This window comes from Megalops cyprinoides, chromosome 19 (genome assembly GCF_013368585.1).
Source record: "Megalops cyprinoides isolate fMegCyp1 chromosome 19, fMegCyp1.pri, whole genome shotgun sequence".
Classification (NCBI taxonomy): Eukaryota; Metazoa; Chordata; class Actinopteri; order Elopiformes; family Megalopidae; genus Megalops; species Megalops cyprinoides.
In genome coordinates, this window is record NC_050601.1 from 6,015,232 (window position 1) to 6,032,687 (window position 17,456).

The window sequence follows — 17,456 nt, forward strand, 5'->3', positions numbered from 1 at the left end:
GTGGCATGTACTTTGTCAGTATTTTGAACAGGTGCCTCTGTGTTTAGAATGCAGTTGGAATGGAACAGTAAAAAAAAAAAAGTACCAGTTTTATGGGTATTTTTTTTTTGTGGTGAATGATTGGCTGTCCTACAGGGTCACATGGTCTGGCGGAGTCAGTGTTGCGGGTGATGTGGCCCTCAGAGGCAGAGACCGGGATCTGCTCAGGGGCCAGCAGCAGCGTTCTGGGGGCCCTGGTGGCCAAACAGAGGCATGGATATGGTGTGATGAGCCGGGGGCCAACAGATCCGCCTGTGCTCAGAGCTGTTGTGGTGCAGGGAGATGCTGTTTGGATGCTGCCTGCCTGTCAGCTGGAGCACAGCTCAGGAGCTGTTGCGGAGTGCAACGCTCTTTCTCTCCCTCTCTGCGGTTAATCCCCCTGCCGTGCTGGGAAGAATAGAGGAGAGATATCTCGGACTGCAGCCCCGGCTTACAGCTCCCTCCGAAATGCTCCCTCTTTCCTGCCCCTGCCCACCTCGTGCTGGATTAACACCTCCCCGTGAGAGAGAGAGAGACACAGGGATGACAGGATCGACAGGCCTGACAACACACGTGTCCGCTGGCACACATGCACACGCAAGTAACATGAATGCAGTGGCACACACAGGCACATAGACATACACACACACAAGCACTGCCCCTCTTACCTTCTGTAACACACACACACACACACACACACACTGCTGTATACACACACATACACACATACGAACATACACACACACACACACACTGCTGTATACACACACAGACACACATAAACGCGCACAAGCATGCGCATGCGCATGCACACACACGCACACACACACAGAGTTTTTTTTTTTTCTGCGCATCTACACACACACTCCCAGAGAGCCCTGCGGTTGGGTTAAAACGGGACGGTTTGAAACGGTTAGGCCAGATGCCTCTCGGGGGCCCACACCTACCCAGGGGAGCGCAGAACACACAGAACCAACAGGAAAAAAAAAAACAGAAACGCTGCCAAAACGCGGCACGGAAAAGCAGAGAACAATTACGTGAAAAAAAAGGCCCCCTGACAGGTAGCTAATTACGATAACAAACAGAGGAGCTGATTGATGCAGGCTGAGGCAGCCGCCGCTCGTGTCCTTGGGAAGAGGAGAGGAAACGTCGTCTTGCGCGGAGGCCCTCTTCCTCCTCGCGCTGTCTTCGCCTGGATGCAGTTCATTTGTAATCCAATTAGTGTAGCGGCACAGAGGCAGAGCAGATGCGTATCGGTTAGGGGAGGGGGGCACGCGATATCTGTGCCTCGTCTGAAACTTGGCTGGTTGCTCTGTCGGGGGCCCGTGCCGTCCCTGCGACCGCAGCTCGGGCCGCCCATCTCTGCTGTTCGTCGTCGGGTTCGGGGGATGCGGTCGACGTGTCCACCTGCGTGTGCGGGGGCCCTCGTTTCTGTGACGAGCGGCCTAAGAATCGGAGTGATTGCCCAAGCTGCGGTCTTGCCGCAGGGCTGTCAGCGCGTCCCCCTGCACTCTGATTGGCCGTGACTGAGTGTGTGCTACAGCAGAGGCTGGCAGCAGCCTGCCGGCATGACCGTCATCCTGGCTTCCAGAACTACCTGGCCGTAATGCTGTGTCAGGTTTCACTGACTGTCCAATTTAGAATATTGACACATAAACTAAGTTTAGATGAAAGTATCTAATGTTGACGTAATATTTTACGTCATATTTCGTAAGGTATTATGATATGACAAGGCAGGAAGTTTGATGTTCTGACTGCTAACCCCGACTGTATGTGCACGCTAACAAGCAACTCGCATGGAAAAGTACCACAAAACAACAGTCTGCATAGTTGGAGGTCACTCTTTGTAGACATATGGAGGTGGATATCTCACCTTCCCACCTTCCCACAGTGCTGTTGCGTTCCTCCAGTCCAGAATTGAAGAGGGAGCTCTAAGAGCATGCTTACCTGTTCCCAGTGTGGACAGGCCGAGGTCTTGGTAAAATCCTCACGCTCCATCAAGCATAAATCTTTCAGAATGAAAGATGGGCAATGGGGGACGGAGGGGGGCGGGGAAGAGATGTGAATAACTGCCAATGATGGAGAGAGACAGTGTCAACCTCTGATGATCTCTTAGACTTTATGTTCAATGTGTGTGCGTGTGTGTGTTTGTTTGAGTATGTGTGCGTGTCCGTGTATGTATGTATGTATGTATGTATGTATATCCCTGGTTTTGATGTGTGAACCTAAAAAAATTGGGACTTAAAAAATAAACTGCCTTTTGTGAGATGCAGCTGCTTTCAGACGAAGGTCCACTGTCTGAAAGCTCAGATGGTGAAATGAGTTGTCCAGTGACCACAGTGCGTGGGACGCTCTTATTGATTTTTATTAGAATATTAATATCTTTTTCCTCAACACACCTGTGCAGAATATGCTCAGCTGTGTAGATGCTTTCTTTCCTTTGTCTGAGACATTATCCAATGGGTTCGTCATTCAGTATAAAAAAACGTTAGGGATTGCCCAAAGTGTCCTTTCCCTGTCCTTATTGCATGCGGCTTTTAAACAGGCTGTGTGACATTTCCCTTGATTTACTATTGGAGAAAAATGGTCTGGAATATTTTAGTGTCTGTGAGCTCAGTCAGTCTGACTGCGTGTGGGAGGGTCATTGGTCTAGGAGGGCAGAACTGTGCAAGCTGGAAACAATCGCTGTTTTAACCATATCAGTCGCGTTGTCACCTAATATAAACACCATCTACTCTGAGGCTTATTTATGTACGTTGTGAGCAAGCGGAAGGGACAGGGCATGTGCCTGTAGAACAAAGCTCTTAAACTGAGGAGTTTGGCTTGAATTCGGCTCATCGACAAGGTGAAACAGGTCTGCAGTCTGCGAGAGAAACCGTGAGGTGAACACTGTGAGAAACAGTGAAAGTGAAAGCTATTGCAGAGATATGGTTTCAGGAGGGGGGAAGGACGGAGAAAGAGGGAGAGAGGGTTGTAATAAAATCCACAAAAAACTGAGACTTGCCCACACAAAAGCAGCATCTCCGCAGCATTTCAAATATTTATGAACGACATGGGAAAAACTGCTGTTTCCAGCCAGATTAGAGAGCCCTCTTGCAGGATCTGTGTTCCCGGCACCTGAAGGCCCTTACGTAAGAGTGCTGATGGGGGAGAAACGGCCAGCATCAAAGCGTTCGTGTAGCCCCTCTGTGGCATAGCGTTCTGCTCTAAGCTAAATAGACACGCTGCCTGAGCTGCACCCCCCAGCCTCTCGCTGTAGCGTCCCAGCTCTACCTGTCCCGTAAGCAGAGACCCTCAAGGGATTCCATTCCATGTGAGAACCTAAGGTCAGAAATCAGCAGTTTTGGGTGAAGAGCTCTACCTGCGAAAGTCAGGGAATTTTTTTTTTTTTTTTTCCCTTCAAAGTGGAATAATGAATGAAAACTGGGTCAGCAATGCCCTCATTTTTTTTTTTTTTTAATTCTTGGGGGACGTGCTAGTTGTATTGCTCATTTTACTTGACAGATCCTTTTAACGCAATTGTGTTTAATGCAAACTTGCGTAGTGTGATGCGCCCGACCCACCCCTCACTGCATGGCGTGTGGACAGCGCCGATGTCATTCTCTCTCAAGGTAGTGATTGACACAATGGGATTGTCCTGCTCAGATCCCCCCTGCCATTCAGCTAGTAGTTACGCTGGAGGAAAACGTGGGCCTTTCTCCCGTGACAGAGTCCATTGTCACCACTCAGTTCTGGCTGCACCTCTGTCAGTCTTGTACAGAAACGCCAACTGAAATATCTAGCATGGTGTGGCCTGTGCAGACAGCGTACAGTGTATATGCGGGAACATGTGGTCAGTGCAGGTATTTGTGTGTGTTTCTCGCCGTAAAAAAGGATGAAAAAGGTTCATGGAATGGAAATCAGACCAAATGCACTGAAGGAAGCATTAATCTAGATTCTTCGGGGTAATGTAGACTGCTTTGAAGTGATTCCGTATCTATCATAAACTGAAATATATACTACACATGGTGTTTATATAATAATGTGTAGTGGGGTTATCAACAAGTCAGTTTCATAGGTGATCAATAATAACCAATGGCATCTTTTTTTCACTCAGATGGGGAAATAAATAAATAAATAAATAAATATCGCCCTGCAGCATTTTCAGATTGACAGGTGACTGGTTTTGTCATGAGTTGTCATTTTGCCTTTGCTGGTTTAAAAAAAAAAAAAAAAACACAAATCTCTTTGGATTTTAAAATGCATGCGCAGTAGCACTTTCGCAAACAGTCTGGATCAAAATCAAACTGCATGAAACATAATTTCAGTGCAGCGCCTGTTTCATCCCTCAACCCCCTGTGTGGCAAAATGTAAATGTCAAAAACAAAACTTGGTGCGCACACACACACACACACACACATACACACACACACACACACAAGCACACTTCAGGGTGTGTGAAAAATAACAGCAGCGTTCACACTGTGGAAAGCAGAGCACTGGATGCCTGCCTCTGAGGCAATAGCTTGCGGGTGACTGTGAGACGCAGGGGCTGAAAGCCTCATTTCAGCTGCACCACAGCAGCTTCTGAACCTGCGGTGCAATATTTGGATCAAAACGTAGCAACAATAGCAAAATAAAAATAAACTGTATTTTTGTGCGTTTTGGAACTGAAATATTTTCAGGTTGCTCCGCACCATGAGATCCTTCTGTGCAGTGGTGCAAACAGGGTTCCACCAAGCCTAATAATCAACATGTGCTCACCTGAGCGAACACCTACGGGCAGGCTCATACCGCTCTGTACTGAGTTTCATCTGTGATAAGAATGTGTGCACACAGAGAGGTAATTTTCCCAAATCTGCCAGCCTGTTTTTCCTCATTAGATTCTGATTGATATCTCCCCCGAAGTTTGTTGTGTGGGGAAAAGCTGCCGTTTATTCTGAGGAGAAACTTCAGTGCTACACCTAAGATTTGGGTAATCTGTGTGTGACACACCCTACAGAAAGGAGCCACTGCCAGTAACAGTCCAAAGTTTGCAGATGGCTTATATCTGGGACAGGCCACAAGTACAAATCCAAAGCAAAAAAGAAGAAAAGACCACCGTTGTCCTCTTACACAGCAAATTGCTGTGGATTTATGGATGGCAATTGCTTTTTTTTATCATCTGAAACAATATTTCCTTTTTTTTTGACATACTGATGAAGGCTTGAATGTCAGCACATTTGTATTCTTTTCTTGTGCTGCTGTGCAAAAAATAACAAAGTAAATATGTAACCTAAACTTTTATTTCAATATGCTGTCTTAGAGCGCAGAGCCATTTTTATTTAATTTGTGTGCCACACTTCAGAAGATTAGAAAGATGGAGGTTCAGAGAAGGATACAGATTAAAGATTAAACGCATCGGAGGAGGCATAGTTTAGACAGCTTCAAGGGCACTCAGCCCACTTTATAGTGACTTAATACCAACTTGCTCACTACAGCCATATAAAAACTTTCAATTATTGGAATACTGCATATTACCCAGCACTTAAGTTTATTATTTTTCATAAAATACAAAGATTCAGTTTTTATTTATTTTCTGCTGTTTCAATTAATTTGGATAATCTAAAAGTTGTCCAAAGGTGTCCTAGAAATGTAACATAATTCGGTTGTGCCAATGCGAAATAAAGGAAAGATTGGCTCAAATTAATGACCAGATGGAGTCCAATGGCACAGAAGAGAGGGATTGATACATTTGATTAGGTGTAACTGAATAGCATGGTTAGAGAACTAATGGATCAGAGAATCTCAGGGCCTGGGATAAAGAAGAAGGCAAAGTCAGAGGTCTGAGGTCTGTGCCGTGCGGAACACCAGTGGTAGGTAGCGGCCCACCTGTGATTCCGATTCTGTTTTGTGGTTTCTCACCTGTGCCTTTTTGTGCCCCGTGTCTGCAGGATGGTCGAATACTCCCTGGATCTCCAGAACATCAACCTCTCCGCCATCAGAACAGTGCGGGTACTTCGGCCGCTCAAAGCCATCAACAGGGTTCCAAGTGAGTAGGGGGTTTTCAGGAGTGCCGTACTAATGCCTCAGCACAGGTACCTTACTGTAGCCTACGTCGCTGGCATCTCATGTCAGGACATCTCAATCTGGAAAGCATTTCCATGCTAAGCACCATGCCTGTGTGGTAGGGCAGAGATGGGTGACATTAAGCCAATTTAAAATTGACAAATGCCATCCTTTCAAAGATGAGTACTGCCCCAAAGGTGAACATTTAATATTTCATCAGGGATAGTTTAGTCAAAACCAAAGTAGAGAGGCTGAGAAGTAAATATACCAGCTATCTCTCTGCTGAGCAGGCTAACTAACAACTGTCAGTTAGATATGTTTTGCTTAGTCGAGCTTAGATCAACTTCCCCTCACATCTTTGTTCTCCTATGTATGCTTCTATTTGTGTGCTTCGGCATCTCTTTCTCTTTCCTTACCGCAGCTGATTTTCTCAGTAGCCAGATACTAACCAGGCCTCACGGTGGCCCTGACATTTCCTCAGCATCTCTCCCAGTGCCTCGGGGTACTGTTCTCAATCAAAAATACGCTCAGTGCTTGTCCGCATAAGATGTCAAGCATTCGCGCTGTCCCAAGGTTGAACCAGCCATAACATTGAAAGACGTCCAAACGCTCCATCTGCTAACAAAGCATTCAGTATTTTTTTGTTCCTTTGCTGGCATCTGTCTTCATTACGATCTCTGATCCCTTGCTAATGCTCAGTGTACAAGGCTATTAATGTACAACGGACCAAATCTGAGTGTCGAACACATGCAATTACAGAATGTTAACCTTATCAATGTGTGCAGTGAGATTTGACAATGTACACTGTAAGCAACTCAGCACTGAAATCCTTTAAACTAGAGTATCTCGGCAGAGCACAGAAACCCCTATCAATTATAAAGGAAAGAGAAAGACTGAGAGGAGGAGGAGAAGAGGTGAAGTGTTTGAAAATTAAAGGCGGGACTGAGTTTGCCTGGATCCACTGTAGTGAATCTGTCCCATTTATTACAGCTGCTTGGTATGCCATACTAGCCTTTCATTCTTTCATCATGTTATTACCCATTGATTTTTTTCCAGACCACCTAGAATAAATTTTAAGTACCAATTAGAGAGATTATGATAGGGTGAGGTATTCCTCCCTTTTTGGGACTAATTCAAAGTATGCTTTACCATAAGCTGTTAAACACAAGGTCCCTATTAGAATTAGACAGTGCATAAAATATTCAGGTGTGTTATCTGCTGCATTATTTCTTTAATTAATTAGGATTTCAAACCAATTATTACAAAGCCTGTACCATTCTCAAATTCACATTAATCCCCATTGTGATTAAGCGTGAAAATTATTTTCTTCCCAGTATCAACATTAATTCTTATCTTGGCATTACATATCCAAACATAATTGCAAATTCGAGAGTAAAAGTGCCCTCCCCATCATTAATCCCCATGAATTTCACTCACATCACAACTGTTGTACAGTGCCTCATAAAAAATGAATGATAATTGTTTTAAGCCTCACGTTCTTCTCACCCGGATTTGCACTCCCAGATAACAGTATCCCAGGCTTGCTGTAATTGAATTTGTGTAATTGACCTCCCAACGTGCTCCGGTTCCGCTAGCCTCCTCCGCTCGTGTGTTCATCTCCCTCAGCTGATTGGTGGAGAGTGGGCGGAGGAGGGGGTGGAGCCGGGGCTGGGATTGGATTGTGAGCCGCGGTAATGCATGCTGACAGTTCCAATCGGATGCTCAAGCGCGGCATCAGCACTGCCCCCCCCCCCCCCCCCCCCCTTTGGGACGCAGTCAGCCCGTCAAACTCCATCGGCAAATTCAGCCAAGATGGATGTCACAGTGGCAGTTTCTCTGCGCCGCAGTGCTGCTGCTCCCTTCCCCAGCAAACAAGCGTGTAAACGGCACGCAAACACGCGACTCTGTATCTCACAGATGCACTTCCTCTCACGCTTTGCACGTAGGCAAATCTAGTGACGATTCAGCGTACTTAGCCTCCGTAATCCATCATAAAACAGATGGATATGTAGTAAAGTGTAACAGTTCAAGGAGGTGGGCTTGCAACCAGAAGTTTTTAGAATTTCCCCCCCATGTCTACCACCATCTTTCTGTCCTTGGGCAAATTACATTTGCCTTGAATGCCTCAGTAAGTATCCACCTGTACAAATGAGTCAAATGTAGGCTGTAGCAATCACTCCATAAAAAATCATCATAATGCAACATTGTTGTCAACATGAGTGGTATAGACACTTAAGTCAATAATAAGTATTGGTACAATATAGACAATTATGTCCATTTTTATTTGCATTACATTAAGCTGCTGTACTTCCCAGCTAAATGCTCACTCATCCAATATCTCACTGTTGCCCTTGATAATCCAGCTACCAACAACCTGGGTGTGCCACTGAACGACATGCAGTCCTTCGCTGTGGATGGCAGATAAAGTGTCTGTATGTGTGTCACTCTAGGAATACGCAAGCTAACACAAAGCTCTAAATACTTCCATTACAACATCCTCCTCTACAGCCGAGCTACCCAAGGTCCATGTGGTCTGTTATCTGGACTGTTACTGCCTAATTACTGGCCTTTCAGCACATACCGCCAAGCCCCTCCATATTACCCAGAATGCTACAGCTTGACTTGTGTACAATCTATGGAAATATTCATGCCTCATCCTGCTAATATGTCTCCAATGGATACCGGTCAGCACTCGTTAGATTCCAGCCTCTGGTGCTGGCCTACTGGGGAGTAACAGGGCCAGCTCTCCCCCTTACCTGCAGGCTGTCATTAAACTCTGTACCCCTGCCGGACCTTACAGTCATCTGCAGGAGCGCTGCCACAGTGATTGCTGTCATAGCTCTTTTCAATTCAGCTCAGTTCATACCATCCCCCTCGCTGTGGCATTTGTGTGTATGTTGATTGCAGCATAGTTATACTGTCTCGCTGCATTATGGATAGTTTATGTACCTGTACTCCTGTTCGTCTTTGATTTTTATATGCAATAATCTGCCGGTCGCTCTGGATAAAACCGTCTGCCAAACGCTTGAATACAAACGCGTCATAAACATGCCTGGTTTAACAAGTTAAAAACAATACAGAGATATGTCTTATATAGGACAGCTGTGCTTCAGATGTACTCGGCTGAAGGAAAGATTTACAGAGCTCCTTGAAGGTACAGCTGTTGACTGGAGACGAGAGGGGGGGGGGGGGGATTTGAAGAGAGAAAGGGGAAGAGAGAGACGTGGAAACAGACCAACGTGGAAGGAGTGAGTAATGTGGTATGGGGGCATGTATTGAGGTGAAGTGGTCGGGCGCGGGGGGAGAGACAGAGGGGAAGAAAGTCTATATGAGGCAGAAGGGTGTTAAAATGGAGGGGGAAGAGAGAGAGGGAGACAGAGAGCGAGAGGAGGAGAGGTAGAGATACAGACAGAGAGAGCAGGATTGGGGTGGGTAGAGAGACGGTCTTTCATCCATCATACAGTGATGCAGACTGTGTGTGTGTGTGTACAATAGCTTTTACCCCCCTTAGATAGTGCACAAAGGTAGATGAAATATTTATCAGCAAGTGACAGAGGTGGAATCAATCTCTATAGCAAAACAGCAGGGACCTGGAGGACTGCTGGTTTCACACAGAGAGGGAAAGGGAGAGAGAGAGAAAGAGAGGGAGGAGAAGCAGAGGGAGCGTGGGGACTGAATTAGTGATGGATAGGAAGGGGAAGCTCATGGGAGGTTGGTGATTGAGTGGGGAACAGAAAGAAGAAGGTGAGTTTGGGACAGTGTGGATGGAGGAAAGGAACCACAGAAAACTGGACACTGCGGGGGGAGGGGGCGGGGGGGCGGGGTCCAAAAGTCAGAGCTGCCATCATTCCCATGCCCAGTCCTGTGGGCTGGAGTTTTTCAGTCACACTAACCCCCCCCCCCCCCCCCCCCCCCCCATCCACCCAACCCCTCACACCCACCTTTTTTCTCCATCATTCTATCTCTCTCTCTCCCTCTCCTTCCCCCTGCTGCTTTGCCCTCCCCCTCAGTTTAATTAAATTCATTTCAGTCCCAATTATCTGCTATTGGCAGAACACTGTGTTCTGGGACACCTAAGCGTCACATACAGCGGTATACATACAACAGCGGGCACACATATGAAATACAGCCCACCCATTTAATGTTCACGGTAATGAGCCAGGATTCGCCACACCTCCCCAGCCTCATTCAGCTGTTCATTACTTTATCACGTGCCATATTACATTCCAGGCCTGCATGCAGGACAGGAATGCACTACCACTCTTTTTTTGTACAATTTTTCTCCCTCATTTGTGGACACTCTGTTAAAGCCAGCAGGGGAAACGGTGACTAGCCCGAATCGGGTGAATTGTGTTCCTGCATCCTCAGTGAAATGGCTATTTCGTTCCTTTGCCTTTATTTGGTGCTTATTAAAGTAGCTGTTCAGCCTTCATTAAACCTTGTTTCTGAAGGCAGCTTCCCTGGGGAGTAACTGTACCCAGTTCTGCTTACAGGCAAGCACACTGACACACGTCCGCCTTTGATTCTCTCACAGTGGAGACATAAAGGGAGGGGTTACATTAGAATGCTATGGCACTTTTCCCATAAATTTTTCCATTTAACTCTACAAGTTTTTTGTATACTTGCATTCATTTTAGTGATGACTGAGTTGATTATTCTGTAGGAATTTCAGAAAATGTGGTATCATGTTTGGCTAAATTCTTTGCTTAAAGTTAAGGAAATAGTGGTAATGCTGGATTTCCCCTGGGCCTTCAGTTGAACTTTAACACAATATGTATGTAAATTTGCCTGTCTTCAGTCTCACACCTATCTGCAGCAGGTTGGCTCCAGGCCAGTGTCCACTTAGAGCAAACACCTTACAACCCTTAGTAATGTCACACCTACTGCAGCCTGGGGAGAGGAATCTACATAATGCTCTCTCTCTCTGTCTCTCTCTCTCTCTCTGTCTGTCCCTCTTTCTCTGTCTGTGTCTCTTTCTCTCTGTCTGCCTCTCTGCCTCTCTGTCTCTCTCTCGCTCTGGCTCTCTCTCTCTCTCTCTGTCTCTCTCTCGCTCTGGCTCTCTCTCTCTCTCCCTCTCTCTCTCTCTGTCTCTCTTTATTCCACTCCTTCCCTCTGTATCTCTCTTTCTTGTCCCTCTCTTTTCTATCTCTGTTGCTCTCTCCCCCCAGTCTCTCCCTCCCTTTACCTGTCTTTCCCTCACTCTGTTCTCCCTCCATCCCCTCTCTCTCCCTCCTAGTCCCTTTCTCCTTGTCATTTCTCCTTCTTTCTCCACCCCAGCCCCCCCCCCCTTCTCCTCACAGGCTCAGCACAGTTCTGCTACACCTAAGTTGCATTAACCCCCCACCGCTAACACCCTGCAGAGATACACCGCTATCTCCAATCAGCGTAAATGAACACCCCTCCGTCACTCCGTGCAGTGGTAGTGCTCTCTGGAGGCCCCGCTCCACCAGAGTCGCAGCCACCAACCACTCCGCTTCCTTATCACAGTCATTATCTGCTATTATGTCATTATGCATCTCTTGTGCACTGCTGGAAGTCAAACGCTACTTATTAGAGAGATAGACAGGAGAAGCGGAGAAGACTCGGAGGAAATTGTGCTATTGGATGAGATTTGATACTTTTTATTATTGTTATTATTGACAACCTTTTCTTTTTTTTTTTTAATCGTGATTACCGTCATCATTATCACCTTCATCATCATCATCATTATTTTTTGTTGTTATCATTGTTATTATTATCATTATCATTATTATCCACAGAAACTTTCAAATTTATTAGCAAGTATATCAAAATCTAAAATAAAGTAGTACATTTGAATGACATTTCAAGAAAAAAAAATATTATGTTAAAATAAAATAATTTGCAATGCAGTTTTGGGTAAATTATGAATATATGAATTTATAAGTCTAGTGAGTTTACATACACTATTTCTCAAAGCAGCCTGGTGCTCTGAACTAAGGTGCAAATATATCTGAATATACTTTTTAATTTACCTCATGTTAAAACTCTAATCTATTCTAAAATAATTATCATTACCAGGGACAACCTTTATTTAATCTTTAGGCCCTTCCATGGGTTCATCAAATCCACTGTAAGGACTCACTTTTAATTTTTAAGGATACAACTTTTAATTAATGTTGTATTTATGAAACAGGGGAGAAAGTTTAACATTTAAGGGTTTAATTCATTTCACCTAATGGATGAGGTTTTACTGGCACTGGAAAAAGTGAAGAAAAACAAAGTTTTCAACAGTACAACTTAATGGACGCTTCAGACTTTACTTTAAGGACTGAAAATGTTTTTTTTGTTGCCAAATAACAAATAACAGCAAATAATTTAAAACAGTTTAAGAACCAGCTTTTGGATGGTAAAAGCCAAGGAAGAAATGTGAATTTGGAGAAATCTGAAATTTTGTACAGGTCATTTTCCTTCAGTCTGGGCTTTGATGTAATTCTCCGTGGAGCTATGATGAAAGCGTGGACAAACGGCTTCTTAAAGACAGGGCAGCCCTATCCCACGAGGCCAATTCCGCTGTCCCTATGAGCACTCTGGAATTGTGGGGACGGGGCCCAGGCCGTCCCCTCAGAGGGAGGGGATAGTCCAAGCATCTTGTCCTCCGACTGACCCCGAATCAGTTGGCTCTCATTGTTCCCTCCACAAACGCAGTGTATTGAACAGGCTGAAGGCACTGTTGTTAATCAATAAGAATAGATCCTCAGAATGTCATCAGATAGCACCACAGGATCTGATTTGCATTAATGAAAAGCTGTTTAGTAGAGTGTTCAAATTTTCCGTATGAGTTATCACGATTGACATTATTTGAAGAAAAGAAATTAAAAGCTGGGTAGATATAACCTTCACTTCTCTTTTTCTGTGTCTGTGAATCTGTATGTCTGTATGTGTGTGTGTCTGTGTCTTTGTGTGCGCACGTGTGTTTCTGTGTGTGTATGGATGTAATGTGTATCTGTCTGCTTTGTATGTCTGTGTGTGTCCATGTGCATGTATTTCTGTGTGTGTGTGTGTGTGTGTGTGTGTGTGTGTGTGTGTGTATGGATGTAATGTGTATCTGTCTGCTTTGTGTGTGTGTGTGTGTGTGTGTGTGTGTGTGTGTGTGTGTGTGTGTGTATGGATGTAATGTGTATCTGTCTGCTTTGTGTGTGTGTGTGTGTGTGTGTGTGTGTGTGTGTGTGTGTGTGTGCATGTGATGCATATCTGTGTGTGTGTGTGTGTGTGTGTATGGATGGATGGATGTGATGCATACCTGTGCGTGCGTGCGTGCGTGCATGCGTGTGTGGATGGATGTGATGCATACCTCTGTGTGTGTGTGTGCGTGTGCGTGGGACGCTGTGATACAGGTATGCGCATCCTGGTGAACCTGCTCTTGGACACCCTTCCCATGCTGGGCAACGTGCTGCTGCTCTGCTTCTTCGTCTTCTTCATCTTCGGCATCATCGGCGTGCAGCTGTGGGCGGGGCTGCTGCGAAACCGCTGCTACCCGGAGGAGAACTTCACCCTGTGAGTAACGGAGAGGCCCTGTCTGTCTGTCTGTCCGTCCGTCTGTCTGTCTGGCTGTCTCTGTCTGTCTGTCTCTCCACCACAGCCTCTAGAGTTTCCCCTGTGTGTCTTCCTCTATTGTTCTAAACTACACAAAGGTACACTTTAATTCAAAGTCCAAAGGTTGAACAACCAAATAAATTGGTCTCAAAATGAAATGAAATGCTGAATTAGTATGCTTCATAAGATTCATAGCCATAAAAATCATCTTATTCATGACCTATGAATGGTAATTATTTCAATATCTATGCGAATATGAATGTGTCTTTTACATGGATGTCTGTGGATTAAGAAGCTAGTGTGATGAAGTGCTCTATGTGTCTCTCTGTTTGTGAAAAGGGTTACTGCTTCCTCCGAAACAAGACCTCTTTACAGCCCCCCTTTTTTCCTCTGTCTGCACAATTTTAATAACAGATAATTACAAACCTACATTTGAGAATGCAGACACCATTATCCGTCAGTCAATTTCCTTACTTAATTAAAATCTGTGGTGGCTTGCTTGCTCTCTCATATCTGTGAACCTCATTTTCGAGGATCTGTCAACAAGTTGCTGACCGCACTAGCACCCCAAGTTACCTTGCCAAATGTATTCCATGTGACTTTCAGGAGGATACACATGCCTCAAGCAGGCTGGCAGAAAAATATGTGCTGTATAACATTAGACCCTACTGCCCTCCAGCAATAAATATTGTACCTTTCCAATATTGAAGTGGATTATAATTTTAGGTGTGTGTACTTTGTGGGCTGAACCCATATGACACAGTGCATTCAGAGAACATACAATGAATGTTGTTGAAAATTACATTATTAATTAAATTATATATATATAGAAAATTATGTTAATGTGAGTGTGAGTGAGTGTGAGTGTGTGTGTTATGTGCGTATTTGTTTGTTTTTAGGGCAGCAGTGGGGACCATTGGTTGTGACTCTGGACCTAAGGATTGTGTATTTGAATCCTAAGGGTTTTGTTCACCTTTACTTTCTTGCCTTTCCTCAGCAGCTATGTTATGTGTGAAAATGACTCTATCCCAATGTGTCGTGCTCTTAGCTCTGAGTAATGAATTTAAGAAAGCAATACTTTTCTGGATTCCTATGTCTTTTTCATTAATTTCAGTGACTGCCAAAGTCAACACCATGTGTAAAAACGATAAAGGTACCGCTTGCGTAATTTGTGTAAAGTCAGTTTAAAGGTACAGACAAAGAGCCATGGCAGTTAGTCTTATACAACTTTATCAGTTCTGCAGACTTTATTTTTTTTATTTTTTTTTAAATTCATCCATGTTTTGGGAATCACCAATTGTGTATTAGAAATACCTCTTTCACAACAACCACTGAAGTGCGGCAAACACAATCTGCCAACACAGTTGCATGCGGCCATTGGCTATTTTTTGCAATGCAATTCACACGCTGTACCACAGTCTAGTGGGTGCTCATTGCATGATAGGCACTCCACTGATGTCATCTGAGCAACTTGCTGGCACCCAATGACCTGCAGGTTTCCTAAGAGTGGTTAAACAATGAAACCCTGCCCAGTCTCCACACCCCTATACCTGGTGGAACAAAGCCAGTTGGGAGCCCAGACTTCAAAATTGTTGATTTGCATAACTTTGATTAATTTGATGCTGAAACGTAATGATCCAGTTCCATTAAATGAATGAAAGACCTAATTCATCTGGATGATGTCATTGGGCAAGCGAGTTGAGATTGCTATTTGCATTTCACAGGACAAACTGTATCCTGTACCATTTTAGCTGTTGGTGCTGTGGAGACACTGTCTGGCTGGTTGTTCTGGCTCAGTAGAAGGATGATCTCCTGTGTGTAACAGAGAAAGTGCCTAATTCAGCTATTTACACAGCATTGGCTCCACAGCTAGTGCTGATTCCTCTAATTCCAGGTGTTTGATATCCATTTGAGTGTCTCCCTAGAGTCAACACGAGCCGTCGTGTTGTAGCTGTGCCTGGTGGCCACACACATAGAGGGTTTGCGTGTCATTCCTCAAACATTTGCTGTCAGTGTCATTGATTTCAGCTGATTTTTTTTTTAATTGCTCAAAACCGTCCAGATCAATATGTGCTGAGATGGTCACAGAGCACCAGATACGTGTTCTCCTGCAGACTGTGTTTATCTGTCAGATATGAGCTTATCCTCATTTTGCCTTTACCTTGCACATGCATTACTGCTATGAGCTACCTGATGAGACCAGGCTGGTTATGAGTTGAGTTAGACATGACCCAGAGGGCTTGTGTTTGGTTTCTGTGTGTCAGCAGGATCTCGCTGTGCCATTTGGGAGGGTTCCCAGGTTAGACAGTGCGCTTCCAACCCCAATAATTTATCTCACCGCTCTTTGATTCTGCATTACACTCCTGTCGGTTTCCTTGCCTTTGAGCTTTTCTGCTGAATATGGCTGTTTGTGTTTTGGGTTGTTTTTTTTTTTTTTTTTTTTATTCGCCAGCTTTGAAACCCTGTGTCCGCTCGCTCTGCGGGTGCCCCCGCTCTGCCCGCTCAATCAGCTCTGACGCGGGAGGCTTTTGGCGCAAGCAGCCATTTTCTCACCCAGCAGGTGTTGTCTCTCCCTCTCTCTCTCCCTGCGCCATGTCCAAAGCCCAGCGGAGCTGTGCACATCAGTCACGGCTGAGCTCTCGGCGAGTGCCCTCCATCTCCCTCGCCTTCACGCTCCTTATCCCTGACATTGTCAAATTTCTCTCCTTGATGTGTTTTTTTTTTTTCGTCTGTTTATTTCTTTCTTTTTTGTTTTGTAACCTTGGTTCCCCTTAAACTATAGATGCTGCTATTTAATAACTTTTTTTCCATGGTTAATTTGAGTGTGCTTTTGGTGGTTTCAGTCCTGATTTCCTGTCACACAGGAAGTCATAATGGACACGTTGTCAGTGAGGAAATTGATTCACACAACAGTAACGTGTGATAATAATCTCATGAATACCAGTTACTGAGCAAACGGAGGCCCTTTCTTCTACAATCTGCATACTAACTCATGATGTCTTCATGGCATGTTCACTTGGTGTTATTATGTTACATATCCTCATTCATTAGGAAGAGGAGCCCATTGAAACAAAAACATTTTTTTTAAAAATTTCTGAATTTCTTTGACCTGCTTTAATTTCGCCACTTCAGTAATCTTATACCAGAGTAATCATGTATGTGAGGGAACCATGTCCCTGCCACAGTCCTGACAGATTAATGCCCTCTTGATTGCAGTGTGATAATGGCATGATGACGCTATCATGCCATTTGGATCAATGCTCAAGGGCGAAGTTAATGATCTCTCATATCAGCAGAGCTGCATCTTAATGGCAGAAAGTACATCAGTAATGAAAAGAGGAGAGAGGTGACCTCTGTGTCACAGGAGACCTTATTGGGGACAATGTTAGAGTTCAACACTGACGGGTTTAAGGTTTGATTGAAGGGGGGCAGTCAAGTTAAATGCTTTGGTGTAATGTTGAGCTGTGAATTTATGCAAGCATTATTTTTTCTGAGTTCAGTCCTTTTTCAGTACCATTTAATTTTTTTTGTTTAATTTCAGTATTTTTTTGGGTGTTCTACTATGAATATACAAATACACAAATATGTAGTATGTATGTGTGTATTTGTATGTGTGTCAGTCTGTGCGTATGTGCGCACTTGTGGTTTTGTGAATGCAGTTGTGTGTGTGTGTGTGTGTGTGTGTGTGTGTGTTAGGGTATCAGGCTAGGAGAGATGGGTCAGCCTGAGTGAATCTTCCCTTGGGTATGCATTGCAATGGTTATGCTGATGGATAGGGCTATTTCAGTCTAGTAGAATTAAGAAACAGTTTTCCCTCATTTGCTCAGTGAGAGAAAAATGTTGTGGTCTTCCTTGAG

The 17,456-nt window shown here is 44.5% G+C and overlaps 1 protein-coding gene across 1 annotated transcript in view; it reads left to right on the plus strand.

Moving 5' to 3' along the window:
- Positions 1-17,456, plus strand: part of LOC118794540 (voltage-dependent T-type calcium channel subunit alpha-1I-like) — a 114,093-nt gene that overhangs the window by 46,936 nt on the left and 49,701 nt on the right. The window contains exons 4-5 of the mRNA XM_036552799.1: positions 5,931-6,028; positions 13,401-13,560. Of these exons, the coding sequence (XP_036408692.1) occupies positions 5,931-6,028; positions 13,401-13,560 (258 nt within the window). The remainder of the gene's footprint in view (positions 1-5,930; positions 6,029-13,400; positions 13,561-17,456) is intronic.